The following is an 18,748-nucleotide window of genomic DNA, read 5'->3' as shown; positions in this document are numbered from 1 at the left end:
GAGCAGCGCCACCGCGGGCGAGACACCGGTCGTCGCGTGTTCGCAATTGCGATATTGAAATAAAAATTTATAAAGGGCAGCAAACATGTCTTCTTTTTCGAACAATGCACGTTTTAAAACCTTTTTTACCGTTTTGACAGCATTCTCTGCCTCGCCGTTACCCTGGGGCCTGTATGGTGCAGATGTAGAATGTCTTATTTTATTTGTATCACAATATTGCTTAAATTCGGTAGAAAAAAATGGCGGGCCGTTATCGGATACTAATTGTGATGGTATGCCAAATCTAGCGAAAATAGATCTTAAAACCGTTATCGTCCCACTCGCCGAAGTACCCGCCATAGCAATGGTCTCTATCCACTTTGAATGTGCGTCAACCAAAATCAAAAACCGCTTACCAGCGCAATCGAAAAAGTCTACATGTAGTCTTTGCCAAGGGTGCAGCGGGTACTCCCACGGGTGGAGCGGCGCTCACGCCGGCGCGTCGTGTACGGACCGGCACGCCTCGCATGCGCGACACATTTCTTCTATGTAATACGCGTAGGATTTTTATTTAATTCGAAATAATAAGCAACCTCGTCGCCAGTGCTAAGTAATGAAACGCGGGTTGGAGTCTAACTGAATATATTTCATACTACCTCCAGTGTACAATATAAAATCCTGTATTTATGTTTAATACCTTACAATTAGTAGGATAAAATATACCTACATCCTGACTTTCACATTCAAAGATTTAAGTTATTATTGTCATAACTGAAAAATAGACATAACATATAAAAAAAATTTATCAATTAAGTACACATTTTTAGCGTACAAAAATACAAATAGGCGTAATACAAAATAAAAATATATGTCAAATAGTTAGGACCAATTAAAATTTTATGAATACGCATTCCCTATTTTTGTTTAAACTACATACTACTACTGAATTTATAAATGCCCTCAAAATTAAACATTCCGTTTCAGCTAAACAATTTGATTAATATCCTGAACTCAAACGCCAAACGACACACTTTTGCGTGGGTGTGTAACGTTATCGATATAATTTATCAAAATAGGAATATGGAATTATTGATGATACTAACATAAAATGTACTCGCAATAAAAGCTTCAAAACATATTGGTTGTCATGAAACATGAACCGTACCGTGCGGTTGTACCGTGTGGTTCCCGGTACCAATGCAAAAAAGAATAGGACCACTCCATCTCTTTCCCATGGATGTCGTAAAAGGCGACTAAGGGATAGGCTTACAAACTTGGGATTCTTTTTTAGGCGATGGGCTAGCAACCTGTCACTAGTTGAATCTCAATTCTATCATTAAGCCAAATAGCTGAACGTGGCCATTCAGTCTTTTCAAGACTGTTGGCTCTGTCTACCCCGCAAGGGACATAGACGTGACCATATGAATGAATGAATGATGATGAATGATGAAAACATGAAAGGTCAGGACCTGACGAGCTTGCTTGAGGAGGGGTCGTGGCAAGTGGAAGTTTGTGGTCTCTGTCTACCCTTCTGGTATAAAACTCGCTTTTAACCAGCGCGTTTCGAAGCGCGCGCTTCTCAGCAGAGTCTCTCCGTTCTTCTGAATTAAGCCGAGAAGAGTCGTATGATAACCTTAATGTTCGCGAAACGGTAATTGAATTTATAATTGTAATCTGCAAGTGACTTCTGAATTGAGCGGGTTAATCTCCCATATTTATACCAAGAATCAGCCTTCATTCAGTAAAGGTATTCCCTGAATACGATCTTTTGACTGAATAGAATCAAATTTAGTTGAAAATGGAACTCGAATGATTTCTCACTCTAAAGCTGTTTATTGGCAAAGGGTTATTGGTTTCTTATTATACGTACCTATAGGTTTGTTTTTAAAAAACCCTGACCAATTACAGCAGATTTGGATGATTAAACAGAATGAGTTTTCAGATTTTATGTACGTAAAAATATTGACTTCAGAAATAAAGAACCCACAGCTAAAGATATCTGAAAATAGTTGTTTTTAGACAGAATCAAATTCAAGCCAAACGTTTGATATATTGATGATTTTTCTAAGTATTGTTCAACTTGAGACATATTATGCAATCGGGCCCATAGAATAGGGATGATAACAACGTAAAACAGTTAATAACATGATAGAATACACGATATTAAATACACAACGTGAATATTTAAGCTAAAATTTTTTTATTCTCTCAAAATAAACACAAATAACCAAATAACAAAACGCAATGATGCGTCTTCCGTGCAGACCTATGTAGATTGAGAACGAAACAATTAAGGGTAATGGAGAGTAAAATTAAATTCAATCTGCTTACACTAGAGCTGTGAAAGTCATGTTCTTTGTTTGCATACGTATAACATACATGTGGTCACGTCTATATTCTTTGGGGGAAAGACAGAGCCAACAGTCTTGGAAAGACTAATAGGCCACGTTCAGCTGTTTGGCTTAATGATAGAATTGAGATTTAAATAGTGACAGGTTGCTAGCCCATCACCAAATAAAAAACAATCTCATGTTTGTAAGCCTATCCCTTAGTCGCCTTTTACAACATCCATGGGAAAGAGATGGAGTTGGATATGTTTGTTTGTAATATCTTTATTGCACAGAAATTTACAAAGTTACAAGAAATATTGCTGAAATGTCCATGGTCGAATTGGTAAGGTGCCCGGTTAAAATGCGTGATGCGCAGAAAGGCACAGGTTCAAATCCCACATCGGCCATGTACCAATAACTCTTTTCAAAGTTATGTACATTAGTTTAATACTAACCGATGCTCTTACGGTGTGGGAAAACATCGTGAGGAAACCTGCACATTCAGGCAACTGGATGTGTAACCATGGATCCAATACGGGTTAGGTTTCCTGCAAAGGTTGCGGAGGTCAGATGGGAGTCGCTTCGTTTAAAAACCTGGCTCACACAATCCAGGATTCATGGTCAAAGGCATACTCCGGGCTCCTCTCCAGAGAGGTGAGGATGCAACTGGGACTAAAGCCAGGAGGAAGAAAAAATATTACATAGTTATAAAAGACATAAATCACTTCCAAGTAGATAAGAAATCCTTCCTAGTAAGATAAGACCGCCATTGCAAGTCAGTTTAATTGTTGCGCTTTTTATAAGTTAAATATTTACCAAAGGGTAAAGAGATGCCGTGTCATTTCCAGCAGTATCGTGTGGTTCCTGACACTTAAGAATAGGACCACTCCATATCTCTCTCATAGATGTCGAAAAAAGCTACTTAGGTAAAGGCTAATAAACTTGGGATTCTTCTTGTAGGCTATGAGCTAATAACATTTCTTTATTTGAATCTCAATTCCATCGTTAAGCCACACAGCTGAAAATGGCTTTTCAGTCTTTTTAAGACCATCTTTTTAAGACGGCTATGCAGCAAGGTATATACATGATCATACATGGAGTGGTTCTTTTACAAAGTGCCAGAAACCAGACGGCAACATTATGATGATACAAAAATAAATCTGTTAACAGGAGAACCAGGTCACAGAAGACAAGCAAGCTCAGTCGTTCTGCATGCACTCAGTCGACTTGGAATTCAGACACGTGGTCAGATCCACTCACATCGACAAGAGTATTGAAGCTAAGCGAAAGGTAAGAACATTCTAGATGTTTAAAAGACCCACTGCGTATTCCGATATATAAGGAAGGTTACAAGGAGCTGATGAACTTGGTATTCTTCTTTTACGCGATGGGCTTACAACCTGTCACAGTTTAAAACCGAACTAATCTAGATTAAATTAAGGACGTCCTGGTAAAGGGTCAGGTCCAAAGTACCCGAAACCGCCGAGCTTGCATGAAGAGAGTTATGAATGTGGATGAAACGAAGGAAGTATGCAGAGATCGTGGCAAGTGAAAATAGGTAGTCTCTGCCTACCCCTCCGGAAAAAAGGCGTGATTTTATGTATGTATGTTTAAAACGCAATTATATCATTAAGCCAAACAGCTGAACGTAGCGTATCAGTCTTTTTAGGAATGTTGGCCCTGTCTACCCCGCATGGAAAGTAGACGTGATAACATGTAGAAGGAACTTTGACTGAAGCTGGTTTAATTTTTTAGCGGAATATCTAACGTCATTCTCCAGTTGAAATATGTGTTTTCTTGTTTGTAATATCTCTATTTAACGACTCGCTTTTGTGCGAGGCGTAGGCCCCTTTTTTATGAAATATTGGATGAGGCATCTGTCTTCCATATCACCTGATGCTATGTGACGATGATGACCAAGATGTTATATGCCTATCCCATTAAAACATACATACATACATATGGTCACGTCTATATCCCTTGTGGGGTAGACAGAGTAACAGTCTTGAAAAGACTGAAAGGCCACGTTATTAAATATGTATGTAAAAATAAAATTAAAAATAGGTACCCAATAAAAGACTACTTTGCACCGGGGTGACGCTGAAAACTCGGCTTCAGAATGCTTCAAATTGATATTAAGCTGAGCCTCTGGGACTGAATAAGGCTTTGCCTGCCCTGTGCCAAATATAATTAAAATTGGTTCAGTATTTTTTGAGTATAGGGTTATAAACCAAACACAAATATTTGTGCCATACGGTTCCCGGCACCAATAGAAAAAATAATTTCTATTCTTCTAACCACTCCATCTCTTTCCAATGGATGCCTTAAAAGGCGACAAAGGAATTGGCTTATTAACTTGGGATTCTTCTTTTAAGCGACGGGCTAGCAACCTGTCACTATTTGAATCTCAATACTATTATTAAACCTAACAGCCGAACGTGGCCTATCAGTCTTTTCAAGATTGTTGGCTCTGTCTACCCCGCGAGGGATAAAGACGTGACTGTATGTATGTATGTACAATTATTAGTAAGTACTGGAAATGAATGCTACAATAGTTTTTTACATACCTACTAGATTTCACCAAGGACTAGATTAGACAATTTCCAAGAATAAAAACTTGTATTACTTCCGCCTCCTATCTGTCTGTATGCCAAATTCATTCAAATTTGTCTAGTAACTATTCAGTTTATTTGTTTTAAACAAAATTACTTTGGCAACACAAGTACGTATTTTAGTCTGTGAATGAACATTTACGGGTTAATGTTAGTTAAGTGTTCGATAATGACCATCGATGTTGAAGGGTTATCCTTGCCCGGATTAAGTTACTTTTATCCCAAGAATGGGCCTCTGCCCTTTCTTGTCTAAGTATTTTCATAACATAATATAATATATATCCCCAGCGGGGTACACAGAGCCAAAACTCATCAAAATACTGAAAAGTTACTGTCAGCTGTTTGACTTAATGAAACAATTTAGATTCAAATAATGACTGGTTGCTAGCCCGTCGTTGAAACGAATCTCAAGTTTATAAGCCTATCTCTTAGTCGCTTTTTACAACATTTATAGGAAAGATATGGAGTGGTCCTATTATATTGGTGACGTGTGGTTCCCGGCACAAATAGAAAAAAAAATGTAATTATAACCACAATTAATTATATTTAAGAGAATTTCTAGACAGAATACGCGCTTAAAAATTCCGCTTAATAAAAAATAATAAGTCAGACTTTATTAAAACGCAGATTTACAAACAAAATTTTATATAAGTATCATCAGGTGAACCACGAAACATACTTTAACTTTTAAATTAAATTAACTTCGTCTAAAACAATGTTTGTTGGTTAAGCTGTTAAGAAAAATCTGCGGGTCGTGAGTGAGATGCGACGCGTAGACTAAATCTCAAAACTTCTCAACTTGATACTATAATAGCAAAGTTAGTTTGTAATTGTATAATGTATAAGGTAAAGTCACCTAATTCCGCGGTATTTTCACCTGAAGTTAAGTGAACATTAAAATTTAAGTATCTAATGTGCTCTTTTGAAGATTTGGTTATATTTATCAGCAGTATTATTTATCTTACTTTTGAAATAAATCTACAATTGGTCAGTAAACAAATAGTATAAATGTGAAATAATGTAAAAATATAAATAATTCCAAAGACCCTAATTCCGATTTAAAAATCCTAATTCCGATGGATTTTGTTCCTAAATCCGAGTGTACCTAATATTATAAAATGGAGGTGGGGATAATAAATACAGAGTGTCCAAAAATCAAGTCTTTTATTTTGAAATCAGTCTTATTGTTGGTACATGATTAATATCTAGATATTAATAATTCAAACATAAACATTAATAATACTTATGGCTAAATACCAATCTCGTATAAAATTAAAAATATAATCAACTTCAGCACTTCAGGTAATGCTTGTGCTACTCTTTTTGCAACAGTCGGATGTCTTGATAAGAAACCGGTAAACCAATGTTTACCTGGGATACCATCTTTAAAAGTGTTCGGTCTTTTTAAATTTTCGACCAACTTGTCTACTCCTTGTTTTAATTGTTCTTTGGTAACTGGAAAACCTTGTTTTCCTAGATAATGAATCCAGTCAACAATTTTTGTTTCTTCCGCTTTTGAAAGTATTGTTTTTCTACCGGGAATGTCACCGCAATATTTTTTATCACGTTTATCGCGCAATGTCGTCTCTGGAATATTATAATCTCGAGAAACTTTATAGACGCTGCTGCCATTATTGATTTCCGTGATAGCATTTTGAAGATCTTTTTTTGTGTATTTTTTTCTTGGGTTCATTATTCTATAACAAAACAATTAAGATTAAATATTAAAATTACGTAAGTAAATCTGAAAAGAATGATTTATCAAAATTAATCTAAAGGGTCCCTAGATGTATGGATGGTTTAGTGCTTTATAAACGAGAAAAGTTATATAAGGAACACACTGTATTTTTCTTGTATCGATACCACGGAATTAAGTGTTCATATAACCTTATTCCGTTCTAAATACATCGGATTTGTGTTTTAATACTCTCAAACAAGTTTTTTAATTCCGAGTGATATAAAATAAAATATTTGTCAATATACCAATACTTAGTTAAATGCTATCGATATATATTACATTAAAAATATAAAGCAGAAATAAAATTCAATCAGAACACACCAATAATCTAATAATATCAATGTTGCTTTTCGAACCAAGAAAACAATAAAGTACCTAAAAAGGTATTATTTAGGTTATTATATCTAACAAATGTAACGTCAAAGTGTACATCGGAAATACATTTTTACAACTATTGGTTATTTAAGAGATTACTACTAAAATATTAATTTCTTAATCACAATAGTGAACTCAGAATTTAAAAAAAACGTAACCCTCTTCGATTTCCTAATCCCGTGGTGTACATCGGCAATTAGGAACCTACTGAATTATTGGAAACCTAATGCCGCGGTATTTTAAAATCTAATTTTCTCATGAATTTCAGAACAAATACTCAAAATCTAAAAGGTTTATATATTTTAAATACCCCTTTTAATATTCCTACATAAACAAAAAAGTCACAGATCGTAAAATTCACAAATTAAACGCTATTTAAAAAAATGTAGTACTCACGTAAATTAGGTTCGAAATACAAGAAGCGCGCTTCCGGGTCAGCTGCTGGCGTCGAACTTACCGATTATTTTAAATTGTGCACACACTATGCCAATAATTTGCACACATAAACATGAGTCAATATATTCTTAACTGAATTACGTATTTTGCGGTCAAAGTGAACTTGTAAAATTGAATGAAAATACCGTTATTCTAAATACATCGCAATTACCTGCCAGTTTTGGAACCCCTCGGAATTGAGTGACTTTACCTTATATGTTAGTTTGTAATTGTATGTGATTTATATTCGTACCTATGTAATTTTGAAGTGTTGGAATTTATAATATGACGTCAAGGTATATACAAATGGAGACAACAGTTTAAACATTTTTAATTGGTTGGATTTATGGTGTACTACATACATACATATAATCACGTCTGTACCCCTTGCGGGGTAGACTGATCCAATAATTTTTAAGAAAGAACAAAAAGGCCACTTTCAGCTGTTTAGCTGAATGATGAAATTGAGATTCAAATAATGACAGGTTGTTAACCCATCGCCTAAAAGAAGAATCCTAAGATTATATGGCCTATCCAGTAGTCGCCTTTTATGACATTCATGGGAATGAGCGGAGTGGTCCTATTCTTTTTTTTTTCAGATTGAAATAGTTTGCTAGCCCATCGCCTAAAAAAGAATCCCAAGTTTGTAAGCTTATCCCTTAGTCGCCTTTTACGACATCCATGGGAAAGAGATGGAGTGGTCCTGTTCTTTTTTATATTGATGCCGGGAACCACAAAGCACTGTATTAGTGCCGGTTTAAAATTTTACCTAATAATTATCCAACAAAAACTAGAAGTGTAGTACTTTAGAACAGCCTGTAAGAAAATAACATGCAACATTTTTTCGCAGGTAATCAGGATGCTTTTCGTAATAATACTGGAGTTCTTCGTCTGTTGGACACCTCTACATGTCATTAACACGGTAAGAAAAAACATGTCAACAAAATTATACCTACTAATAAATTTCGAAATCAGAGTGGAATAATTTTATAAATTTTCTTTAATAAATAAGTGTTCATAACGCGCTCATCGCCTCTTATAACCACTGACCTTATATTCATTCATTCATATAATCACGTCTTTATCCCTTGCCGGGTTGACAGAGCCAACAGTCTTTTCAAGACTGATAGGCCACGTTCAGCTGTTTGGCTTAAAGATAGAATTGAGATTGAAATAGTGACAGGTTGCTAACCCATCGCCTAAAAGAAGAAACTCAAGTTTATGAGCCTATCCCTTAATCGCCTTTTACGACATCCATAGGAACGAGATGGAGTGGTCCTGTACAAAAGTTCTGGAAACCACACGGCATGTTACAAAAACATAGCATAAACATAAAATATATAATCACGTCTATATCCCCAGCGGGGTAGACAGGACCGGCAGACATCAAAAAACTGAAAGGCTACGTTTAATTTAGGTTGGCTTAATGTTAGAATTGAGATTCAAATTTTGAACGAGATGGAGTGATCCTATTCTTTGTTTTTATTGGTGCCGGGAACAACAAAAGGTGTTAGTTGTGTATTATCCCGTGTTTTATTCATTTCCTGTTCCCAGATCTACCTGTTTTATCCAGAGGAGCTTTACCATTACGTGGGGTCAAAGGGCATAGTGTGCCTACAGCTATTGGCATACTGCGCTTCGTGTTGCAACCCTATAACTTACTGCTTCATGAATAGGAAGTTCAGGCAGGCGTTTATCACGCTTCTCAAAACGTGCAGACTTTTCAGGTGAGTTTGATTCAGATGCCGTGCGGTTTACAGCATTTTAGTAAAGGACCGCTTCTTCTCTTTCCATGGATGCCGTATAAGGCGACTCAGGGATGGGAACATAACATAACATATAATCACGTCCAAGTATAGCTTTGATGGCTTTATATAAGTACTTGGGATACCTATTTTAGGCGATGGGCTAGCAACCTGTCATTAATTGAATCTCAATTCTGTCATTAAGCCACAAAGCTAAACGTTGCCTTTCAGTATTTTGATGACTGCTGGCCCTGTCTACCCCCCAAGGTATATAGACGTGATTATATGTTTTATGTTTATCTAACATACCGTGTGGATTCCAGCACTTTTGTATAGGACAACTTCATGTCTTCCCATGGATGTCGTAAAAGGCGACGGAATATGCGCAAATTCATCTTGTATTCCCGTTGCGCCTGTTAGCGTAGAAAAAATGTTGTGTTTGACAACTTTCTTTACCCATGCCTACTGTAAAAGTCAATCAAGGGAAAAGGTAATAAACTTGGGATGACAACCGTGCGTGACCTTACAGTCTTTCATGACAATAGGTTCTGTAAGTGGTAAATACGTGAATAAATGAATATCTGAAAATTTGTATTCAATATAATCCTAAATCACTTTAGGGAAATCGAAGAATTTCGCCGGCTTTTATTGTGAAAATCCTTTATGTTCTTATCCACCCCTTATTTTCTGGTTCTACAACTTAAAAGAATTCTAGGCTTTTCACTGACAAAGTGGAATTCGTATTGCTTTTAAGTTCAAAAGACTTACTTTATTGTCCTTTGTATTGATAGAAATAAATACATTTTATTGTACTTTTTCAATAACTTGAACTCTTTAAAGTATAGAATAGAAAAATCGCTTTTAAGTATAGAATCTATACTAATATTATAAAGCTGAAGAGTTTATTTGTTTGTTTGAACGCGCTAATCTCAGAAACTACCTACTAGTTCGAATTGAAAAATTATTTTTGCGTCGAGTAGACAATTTATCGAGAAAGGCTTTAAGCTATATAACATCACGCTGCAACTATAAGGAGCAAAGAAATAATGGAAAATGTGAAACAAAAATGGGGAAAATTATTCATCCTTGAGGGCTTTAATGATGCCTAAAATAACTATTCCACGCAAACGTACTCGTGGGCACATCAATTTGCACATAAAATTATAAGGGTATTCTGCTTACGCTGCTACTTTCTTCGGACGAAGTCGCGGGCACAGCTAGTAGAAAATAAATCTATTCTATTCTAAAATTTAAAGCGATACTCGTTCACATCATAGTTTGTGTGTTAAAATTGCTTGTAATAATATTATATTGTTTCATTCGTCTCGTTTCATTTGAATATAAATCATATACATATCTTCACGTCTATATCCCTTGCGGGGTAGACAGAGCCAACAGTCTTTAAAACACTGATAGGCCACGTTCAGGTGTTTGGCTAAATGATAGAATTAGGTAAGATTCAAATAGTGAAAGGTTGCTAGCCCGTCGCCTAAAAGAAAGAATCCCAAGTTTATGAGCGTATCCTTTAGTCGAGTGGTCCCTATGCTTTTTGTATTGTTGTCACACCGCAAATAAATTATAAATAAAAATGATTTATAAATAATACAGGTATTAAACGCGCACGTAACGTACCTTTTTATCTCGGACATTATACTTCTTCTTTGTCGAGTCACTCTTGGCAGAACGCTCGTGGTCACAACGAGGCCAAAGCTTTCCTCACGATCATTGACTTGGCTTAATAAATAAATAAATATATATATATACGGGACAAATTACACAGATTGAGTTAGCCTCGAAGTAAGTTCGAGACTTGTGTTACGAGATGCTAACTCAACGATACTATATTTTATAATTAATACTTATATAAATAAACATCCAAGACCCAGGACAATCAGGAAAAGTTCTTTTCTCATCATGCCCTGGCCGGGATTCGAACCCGGGACCTCCGGTGACACGGTCAAGCGTATTCCCGCTGCGCCACAGTGGCCGTCAAAAAAATCAAATAAAGAAGCATTAACTCTGCATAATAAACACAAATGAAGTGTTATCAGGGGCTGCTTTCCTGAGAAGCTGGAGTGCAAGCAAGCCACGCCGCCCCCCTCCAGCCAAGATGTCACGGCCTGCATCGTGAGGGGCAGCCAGACCGGTCGCACTGGTGAGTTTTATCCTACTACTATTATAAAGGCGAAAGTTTGTATGGATGTATGGATGTTTGTTACTCTTTCACGCAAAAACTACTGAACCGATTACCATGATATTTGGTATGTAGGTAGCTGAAGACCCAGAATAACACATAGGCTACTTTTTATCCCAGAGTTCCCGCGGGATTGATAGGGTTTCCATGCGGACGAAGTCGCGGGCGGCCTCTAGTATTAAAATAAATTGTATGTGTAGATACAATTTATTTTAATATAAAATGTAGACATGTTTATTAAGAATTATATAATTTCGCCGTGTGGTTCCCGGCATCGATAAAAAAAATAACAGGACCACTCCATCTCTTCCCCATGGATGTCGTAAAAGGCGACTAAGGGAGAGGCTTATGAACTTGGGATTCGTCTTTTAGGCGATGGGCTAGCAACCTGTCGCTATGTATTTGAATCTCAACTCTATCATTAAGCTAAACTACTATTTTCAATACTGCTGGCTCTGTCCACCCCGCGAGGGATAAAGACGTGTTTATATGTATGTATGTATCATTTTGGAATGAGCAAAATTAAAAATAAAACTACTCATAAAAAAAAACACAATAACAAAGATAATCACAAACTAAAATTATATTTACAAATTGTACAGTCCCTGAATAGCATTTGGAATTTTATTGTACGTTGAACATAAAAAAAAAACGGCGAAATTAAAAATATCTTACAACTATACTAAAGAATGAGTGTGAAAATTTCACATATTTTTAATAAAAGTTTATCATTGCCGTAATTCAGGGAAATCCTTTTGTAAATTTTTAAATGAATGTTTCAGTTTGAATTCGCTTGGATTTTAATTTATTTACTCCGACGCTCTTATTACAATTGTAATAAAACATTCATATAAAACAGGTATATTTGTATACGACAGACAGACATATCATCACATCTTACGGGGGCAGACAGAGCCAACAGCCTTGAAAGATTGATAGGCCACGTTCAGCTTTTTCGCTCAATGATAGAATTGAGATTCAAACAGTGACACATTGCTAGCCCATCGCCTAAAAGGAGAATCCCAAGTTTATAAGCCTGTCCCTTAGTCACCGTTTACGACATCCATGGGAAAGAGATGGAGTGGTCCTTTTCTTTTTTTCTATACATTTTTGCCTCCCGCATCTTAAAGCAATTCAAATCAAAACAAATATCTCTCTCAGATATGAAGCAGTAAGTATATCACGTAGCTAAGATTATGAGAGAGTGTCTGCACTAAGCAGATGCTTGTATCTCAGAAACACCAGCCTCTCCCTTCATGTAGTTAACATGATTCCGACACGGAAATGCAAGTAATGCAATAAAAATACTTTAACCAAATAAAAATAACACTTTCCTTGAAAAAATATAGGCTTCTTTCAGAATTTATTACAGTTTTCAAAGCTAAAAATGTATTTGTGTGCAAATTTTATGTCACTTCTCAATGTTATCCCATTTCATACGAGCAACAGGACATGAAAAGCTCTCACGTCGACCGCAGAAAGCTTTAGCGCAACTTCCTTTAGCAAGATTTGTGAGGAGAAATATGGATATATGCAGTCATACATACATATAAATAAATAAATAGTCACGTCACGACTATATCCCCTGCGGGGTAGACAGAGCCAACAGTCTTGAAAAGACTGAATGGCCACGTTCAGCTATTTGGCTTAATGATAGTATTGAGATTCAAATAGCGACAGGTTATTAATCCATCGCCTAAAAAAGAAGCCTAAGCCTTAGTCGCCTTTTACGACATCCATAGGAAAGAGATGGAGTGGTCCTATTCTTTTCTGTACAGGTGCCGGGAACCACACGGCAATATGATATATTTCTTAATAAACATATCCACACATCCTAACTTTCCTTGCAAAAATATAGGCCTCTTTCAGAATTTATCACATTTTTCAAAGCAAAAATGTATTTGCGTGCAAATTTTATGTCACTTCTCAATATTATCCCACTTCATTCGAGCAACTATACATGAAAAGCTCTCTCGTGGAACGCAGAAAGCTTTAGCGTAAGTTCCTTTGGCGAGATTTGTGAGGGGAAATATGGAATAAATGCGGTCACTACATTAATATTTAGTTTTATCAGATCACCTTTTTATTAAACGTGACTTTATTGCGCCGTATTGCTTACCCTTTTAATTTGTATCAGTATCCATGCAAATAATTTGTGAGCATTCGAGAGAAATCTATTTAAATTTAGATTTGATTATTACTTTACTAGCTGTGCCCGCGACTTCGTCCGCATGGAATAGTTATTTTGGACATCATCGAAGCCCTCAATTCGAACCGGTAGTTCCTGAGATTAGCGCGTTCGAACAAACAAACAAACTCTTCAGGTTTAGAATGATAGTATAGATCCATTAAGAAAAGATAAGTTTATAAGACTAACAAAATTATTGAGTGGGTTAGTTAGATTCTTACACGAAGCTACTCCCATCTGACCTCCGGAACATTTGCAAGAGAACCTAAAACTTATTGGGTAGGGTAACAGTTACACATTCGTTGCCCGAATGTGCATGGCTGTCTGGCTGTTATTGGAGTACCCTTAATCAATGAGCTTACACGAGAAGATTGACGAATTTGAATGAAACAAAAGAAGTTGCAGGATTTTGACAATTGAAAAATCTTAACCGCCTCTTCGGGCAAAACACATGAATCGATGATTGTAGGTATGAATATGATGTACATTTGAGTAAATAAAACCTCGCCTAAGGCTTTCTTATAGATTTATTGATCCTTTTCAAGTTTTGCAAACAACTGTTGAATAAAATGTGTAACGTACAATAAAATAAAGTAGATAATGGAAATGGATGATAAAACATACAGTACAATAAAGACGATCAAAGGAGCGGAATACGAGAAACTCCATCTGTTGAATTATGAATGAAGCAACAGCGTTGCACTGAAACACTGATCTGTGAGCGGTTACAAATGGTTTCTTCTTCATTTCAATTAAATTAGATCTATAATTAGTTAATACAGCCCCTTTCGAGGTAGACAGAGCCTAAAGTCTTGGAAAGACTGAAAGTCCACGTTCAGCCCGATGGCTTTATAATGGAATTCAGATTCATATTGTGACAGGTTGTCAGCCCATCGCCCTTTCCTTTAGTCGCCTTATTGGACATCCATGGGAAAATATGGAGAAAAATGCTGGAAACCACACGACACAAATAAAATGATGAATATGATTGAATGAATAGAACTGTTTTTTTTTTAAGGATTAAGAAACAATTGAATTTTTTGAATACAAACAAACAGCTCCTTTTGAACGATGCACTTATAAGGACTTTTTAAGTTCTTGTATCTAGATTCCTCTTAAAACCAGATTTTTTTGTTTTATTGTGATGGTTCACGGCAATTTAGAATACGATTTCATAAAAGGCGACTGCGGGTTGGCTTATAAACTTGGGATTCTTCTTTTAGGCGATGGACTAGCAACCTGTCACTATTTGAATCTCAATTCTATCATAACGCCGAACAGCTGAACGTGGCCTGTCAGTCATTTCAAGACTGTTGGCTCTGTTTACTCTTCAAGGTATATAGACGTGATTATATGTATGTCGCAATACAGTATGTACATACATATTCCGACGGTCAACGGTGGAAGCCTACAAAGCTCGAAACACTTTTTACGATTTTTTATTAATAAATTATCAATCTTTTTTGATGGATTGTTTACGAATCGATCAATTTTCACTGGACTTTCCCCGGATATTCATTTAGCAGAATAATTTACAAGCAAAAATATAGGGTACTTTTACCCGCAACATTGCTCGCGCTATATTAACGCCACCTACATGCGCGAATTTAATGCCACTTACAAAAAAAAACAGGATTTTCACAAATTCCAGGGAAATTAAACGAGAATTCCGATTTCTATACATACATACAATCACGTCTATAACACTTGCGGGGTAAACAGAGCCAACAGTCTTATAAAGACTGATAGGCCACCTACAGCTGTTTGGTTTAATGATAAAATTGAGATTCAAATAGTGACAGGAGGTTGCTAGCTGATCGCTTAAAGTGAGAATCCCAAAATTATAAGCCTAGCCCTTAGTCGCCTTTCACGACATCCGACAAGACAAGACACACCTTGCCCATTATGAATATGGAACTACTTATTTCTATTTCAAACAATAACACCAGTTTCTCTAGTCTACTCTTTAGTAGTGTAAAAGTAAGTAGGTAAACAAATATAAATTATTCGTCCTTAGATCTCTAAATTCAATATGTCTTGGAAGTTCCTTCACCTATCTCATCTAATAAAGACGATCTCTCATAAGATGTATGTATATTCCCAGAAATGATAAGAATATTAGTGTAAGTGTGTGTAAATATTCGGTTACACTTACTAAGAAAAATGACGAGTATTTGAACGAGGGATCTAGAGGTTATTGCTCTAATTGAATACATTTACACACATACATTATTAATACCGTGTGGTTCCCGACACAATAGAAAAAAGAATAGGACCATTCCATTTTTCCCCCATGGATGTCGTCAAAGATGACTAAGGGATAGGCTTATAAACTTGGGATTCTTTTAAGCGACGGGCTAACAACCTGTCACTATATGAATCTCAATTCCATCATTAAGCTTAACAGCTGAACGTGGCCTACCTACCAGTCTTTTTAAGACTGTTAGCTCTATCTACCCCGCAAGGGATATATACGTGATTATATATATATGTAGATTAACCAACTCAATCAAGGATTAATTTTAAACTCAACAAAGACCACCAGAGAACTTTAGACATCAGTTCTTCATTATTTTGCAGAGCGAGGCTTAGAACACGAAAATATATGTAAAAAGTGCAATATTATTAAAATCTAAATAACCAGACACGAAGCTCATGAGCTGAAGATAAAGGCCACTTCTCATTTGTCTAGATTTGGAAGCGCTGGAGGGAGAGGATTGTGTTTAGCAGCGGCTCAAGCACCGTGGTGGGCAGCGGCGTCCACCCGGCGCTACCAGCCCCTGCTGTCACGCGGCCTGTCACGCAAGTGAGTTCTATAGCAATTGTAAGGCGCAAGGCCTGAACATAGTCTTTTGTAAGGCGCAAGGTGTGAACATAGCATTTGTAAGGCGCAAGGTCTGAACATAGCATTTGTAAGGCGCAAGGCCTGAACATAGCATTTGTAAGGCGCAAGGTCTGAACATAGCATTTGTAAGGCGCAAGGTCTGAACATAGCATTTGTAAGGCGCAAGGCCTGAACATAGCATTTGTAAGGCGCAAGGTCTGAACTAACTGTGGTACATTTCGCTAGGCTCTCTGATGGTCTAAGAAGGACTTATAAATAAGCAGAAGCCCCTTATAATTTTATGTGCAATAACGACTATTAATATTGATATTTATTATTTTCCAATATTTTTTTTCTACTACATGATATTGTGAATAACTATCAGTAATGTAGGTATATATGTATGCGTGTATTTATGTATTATTCCGTTTTTCTTTTTCATGTAAATTATTTTCATGTTTGTGTTTTCATCAGTCGTTATAAAGTTTAAATAAATATAACAAGGACAAATTACACAGATTGAGTTAGCCTGGAAGTAAGTTCGAAACTTGTGTTCCGAGATACTATATTTTATAATAAATATGTACTCATATAGACCAACTCATATATAACCAAGAACCGGGCCAATCAGAGAAAGTTCGTTTCGATTTGCCGGGATTCGAACCTGGGGCTCACTGTGTCACATACAAGCATACTACCGCTGCGCCACAGAGACCGATAATAAATAAATAAAAAAAAAATACATATCTGTATGTTTCACTTCTGCGACATTTTTACAAAAAATAAAATGTTAATCCAAAAACTTGACGCCACAAATTGCTGGTACGCCAAGGCACGCGTTATTGTTTTGTTTTTAATTTTTGCAACTTCACTCTGCACACAAGTTAGTCGAGCCGTAAAACGAAATACAAACATAGAATACGTTAAACCATTTATATTTTAAGTCTACATTTTTTTACATACAGCATCACTACAAATAGTAGTCTTTGAATTTAAACTAAATCTGAAGGACTTTTTTGCAGGATCCCAAACGTAATATTATCTATATCTACTAATATTATAAATGCGAAAGTATGTTTGTTCATTTGTTTTCTTTTCACGCGTTAAGCATTAAGAGTCTGAAGAAGGGAGGTGTAGGGACAGACTACATCTTTCCACTTGCCACGATATCTGCATACTTCTTTCGCTTCATCCACATTCATGACTCTCTTCATGAAAGCTCGTAAATAAATATGAAATACGTGGAATATGTTTGCAAACATTGAGATATGTTTGCCTCACATTCACCGTCAGATTTCGTTACCACGAAACTAAAAGCTGGAATAATATATTCTACTATCACATAAATCTGAATAATATTTACATCCCTTTACTCAACATGCGATCCAAATTCAAAATCCAAAGGCGGCCTCTGTGGCGTAGCGGTAGTACGCTTGTCTGTGACACCGGAGGTCCCGGGTTAGGATCCCGGTTAGGCATGATGACAAAAAAACTTTTTCGGATTGGCCTTGGTCTTGAATGATGATCTATATAAGTATTTATTTTAGAATATAGTATCGTTGAGTTAGTATCTCGTAACACGAGTCTCGAACTTACTTCGAGGCTAACCCAATCTGTTGACTTTGTCCCGTATATATTTATTTACTAAATTTCATAAGACTTCATGTGAATTGGTTACGATTTGTATAAATATGTAGTATACTTTTTATGCATTGCTATGTTGTTAGGGATAAACATAGTCGTACGTTGTTAGTCCCGACAGTCTTGAAAAGGCTGAAAGGCTACGTTCAGCTATTTAGCTTTACGATAGAATTGAGATTCAAATAGTTACAGGTTGCTAGACCAGAGTACAATTTTTTTTAATTTTAAGTGTGCTTTGTGGTTCTCGGCACCAATACAATAAAGAATAGGACCACTCCATCTATTTCCTATGGATATCGTAAAAGGCGACTAAGGAATAGGCATACAAAGTTGGGATTCTTTTTTTAGGAGATGTTGAATTTTTAATCGATAATTTGATAAAAGTACACCTTCAAAAATATAAAAAGAATAATAATATATTTTTATTTTCCTAGGTCATCGAAACAGGCGAAGAAGGAAGCCAATTCCTGTACCGCATCACTTGGGCAAGAACAGGACTGTCAAAAGGAACAACATCCTCACTGCCACTTTATGAGTGAACGAATGTGGACTGTATTGCGAAGGTGCGAGGGTCGGAACTCATCGAGCTTTGATAGGATTTAGCATAGGTAAGGGAAATGAGACCATCGAATTGTTGTGATATGCTTTCTATAAAGGCAAAGGAATGATATAAGAATTTGACAAAGC

General features: G+C 36.3%; 1 protein-coding gene across 1 annotated transcript in view; it reads left to right on the top strand.

Moving 5' to 3' along the window:
- LOC106139860 (cholecystokinin receptor-like) overlaps positions 1 to 16,323 on the top strand; it is a 31,819-nt gene extending 15,496 nt beyond the window's left edge. Inside the window, exons 5-9 of the mRNA XM_060944707.1 lie at positions 3,480 to 3,599; positions 8,320 to 8,391; positions 9,024 to 9,196; positions 11,266 to 11,369; positions 16,289 to 16,323. Of these exons, the coding sequence (XP_060800690.1) occupies positions 3,480 to 3,599; positions 8,320 to 8,391; positions 9,024 to 9,196; positions 11,266 to 11,369; positions 16,289 to 16,323 (504 nt within the window). The remainder of the gene's footprint in view (positions 1 to 3,479; positions 3,600 to 8,319; positions 8,392 to 9,023; positions 9,197 to 11,265; positions 11,370 to 16,288) is intronic.
- The last annotated feature ends 2,425 nt before the right edge of the window (positions 16,324 to 18,748 follow it).

Source organism: Amyelois transitella, chromosome 6 (genome assembly GCF_032362555.1).
Source record: "Amyelois transitella isolate CPQ chromosome 6, ilAmyTran1.1, whole genome shotgun sequence".
In the NCBI taxonomy this organism is placed as follows: domain Eukaryota; kingdom Metazoa; phylum Arthropoda; class Insecta; order Lepidoptera; family Pyralidae; genus Amyelois; species Amyelois transitella.
Note: the sequence above shows the minus strand (reverse complement) of the source record. Positions and strands in the feature narration are given on the sequence as shown.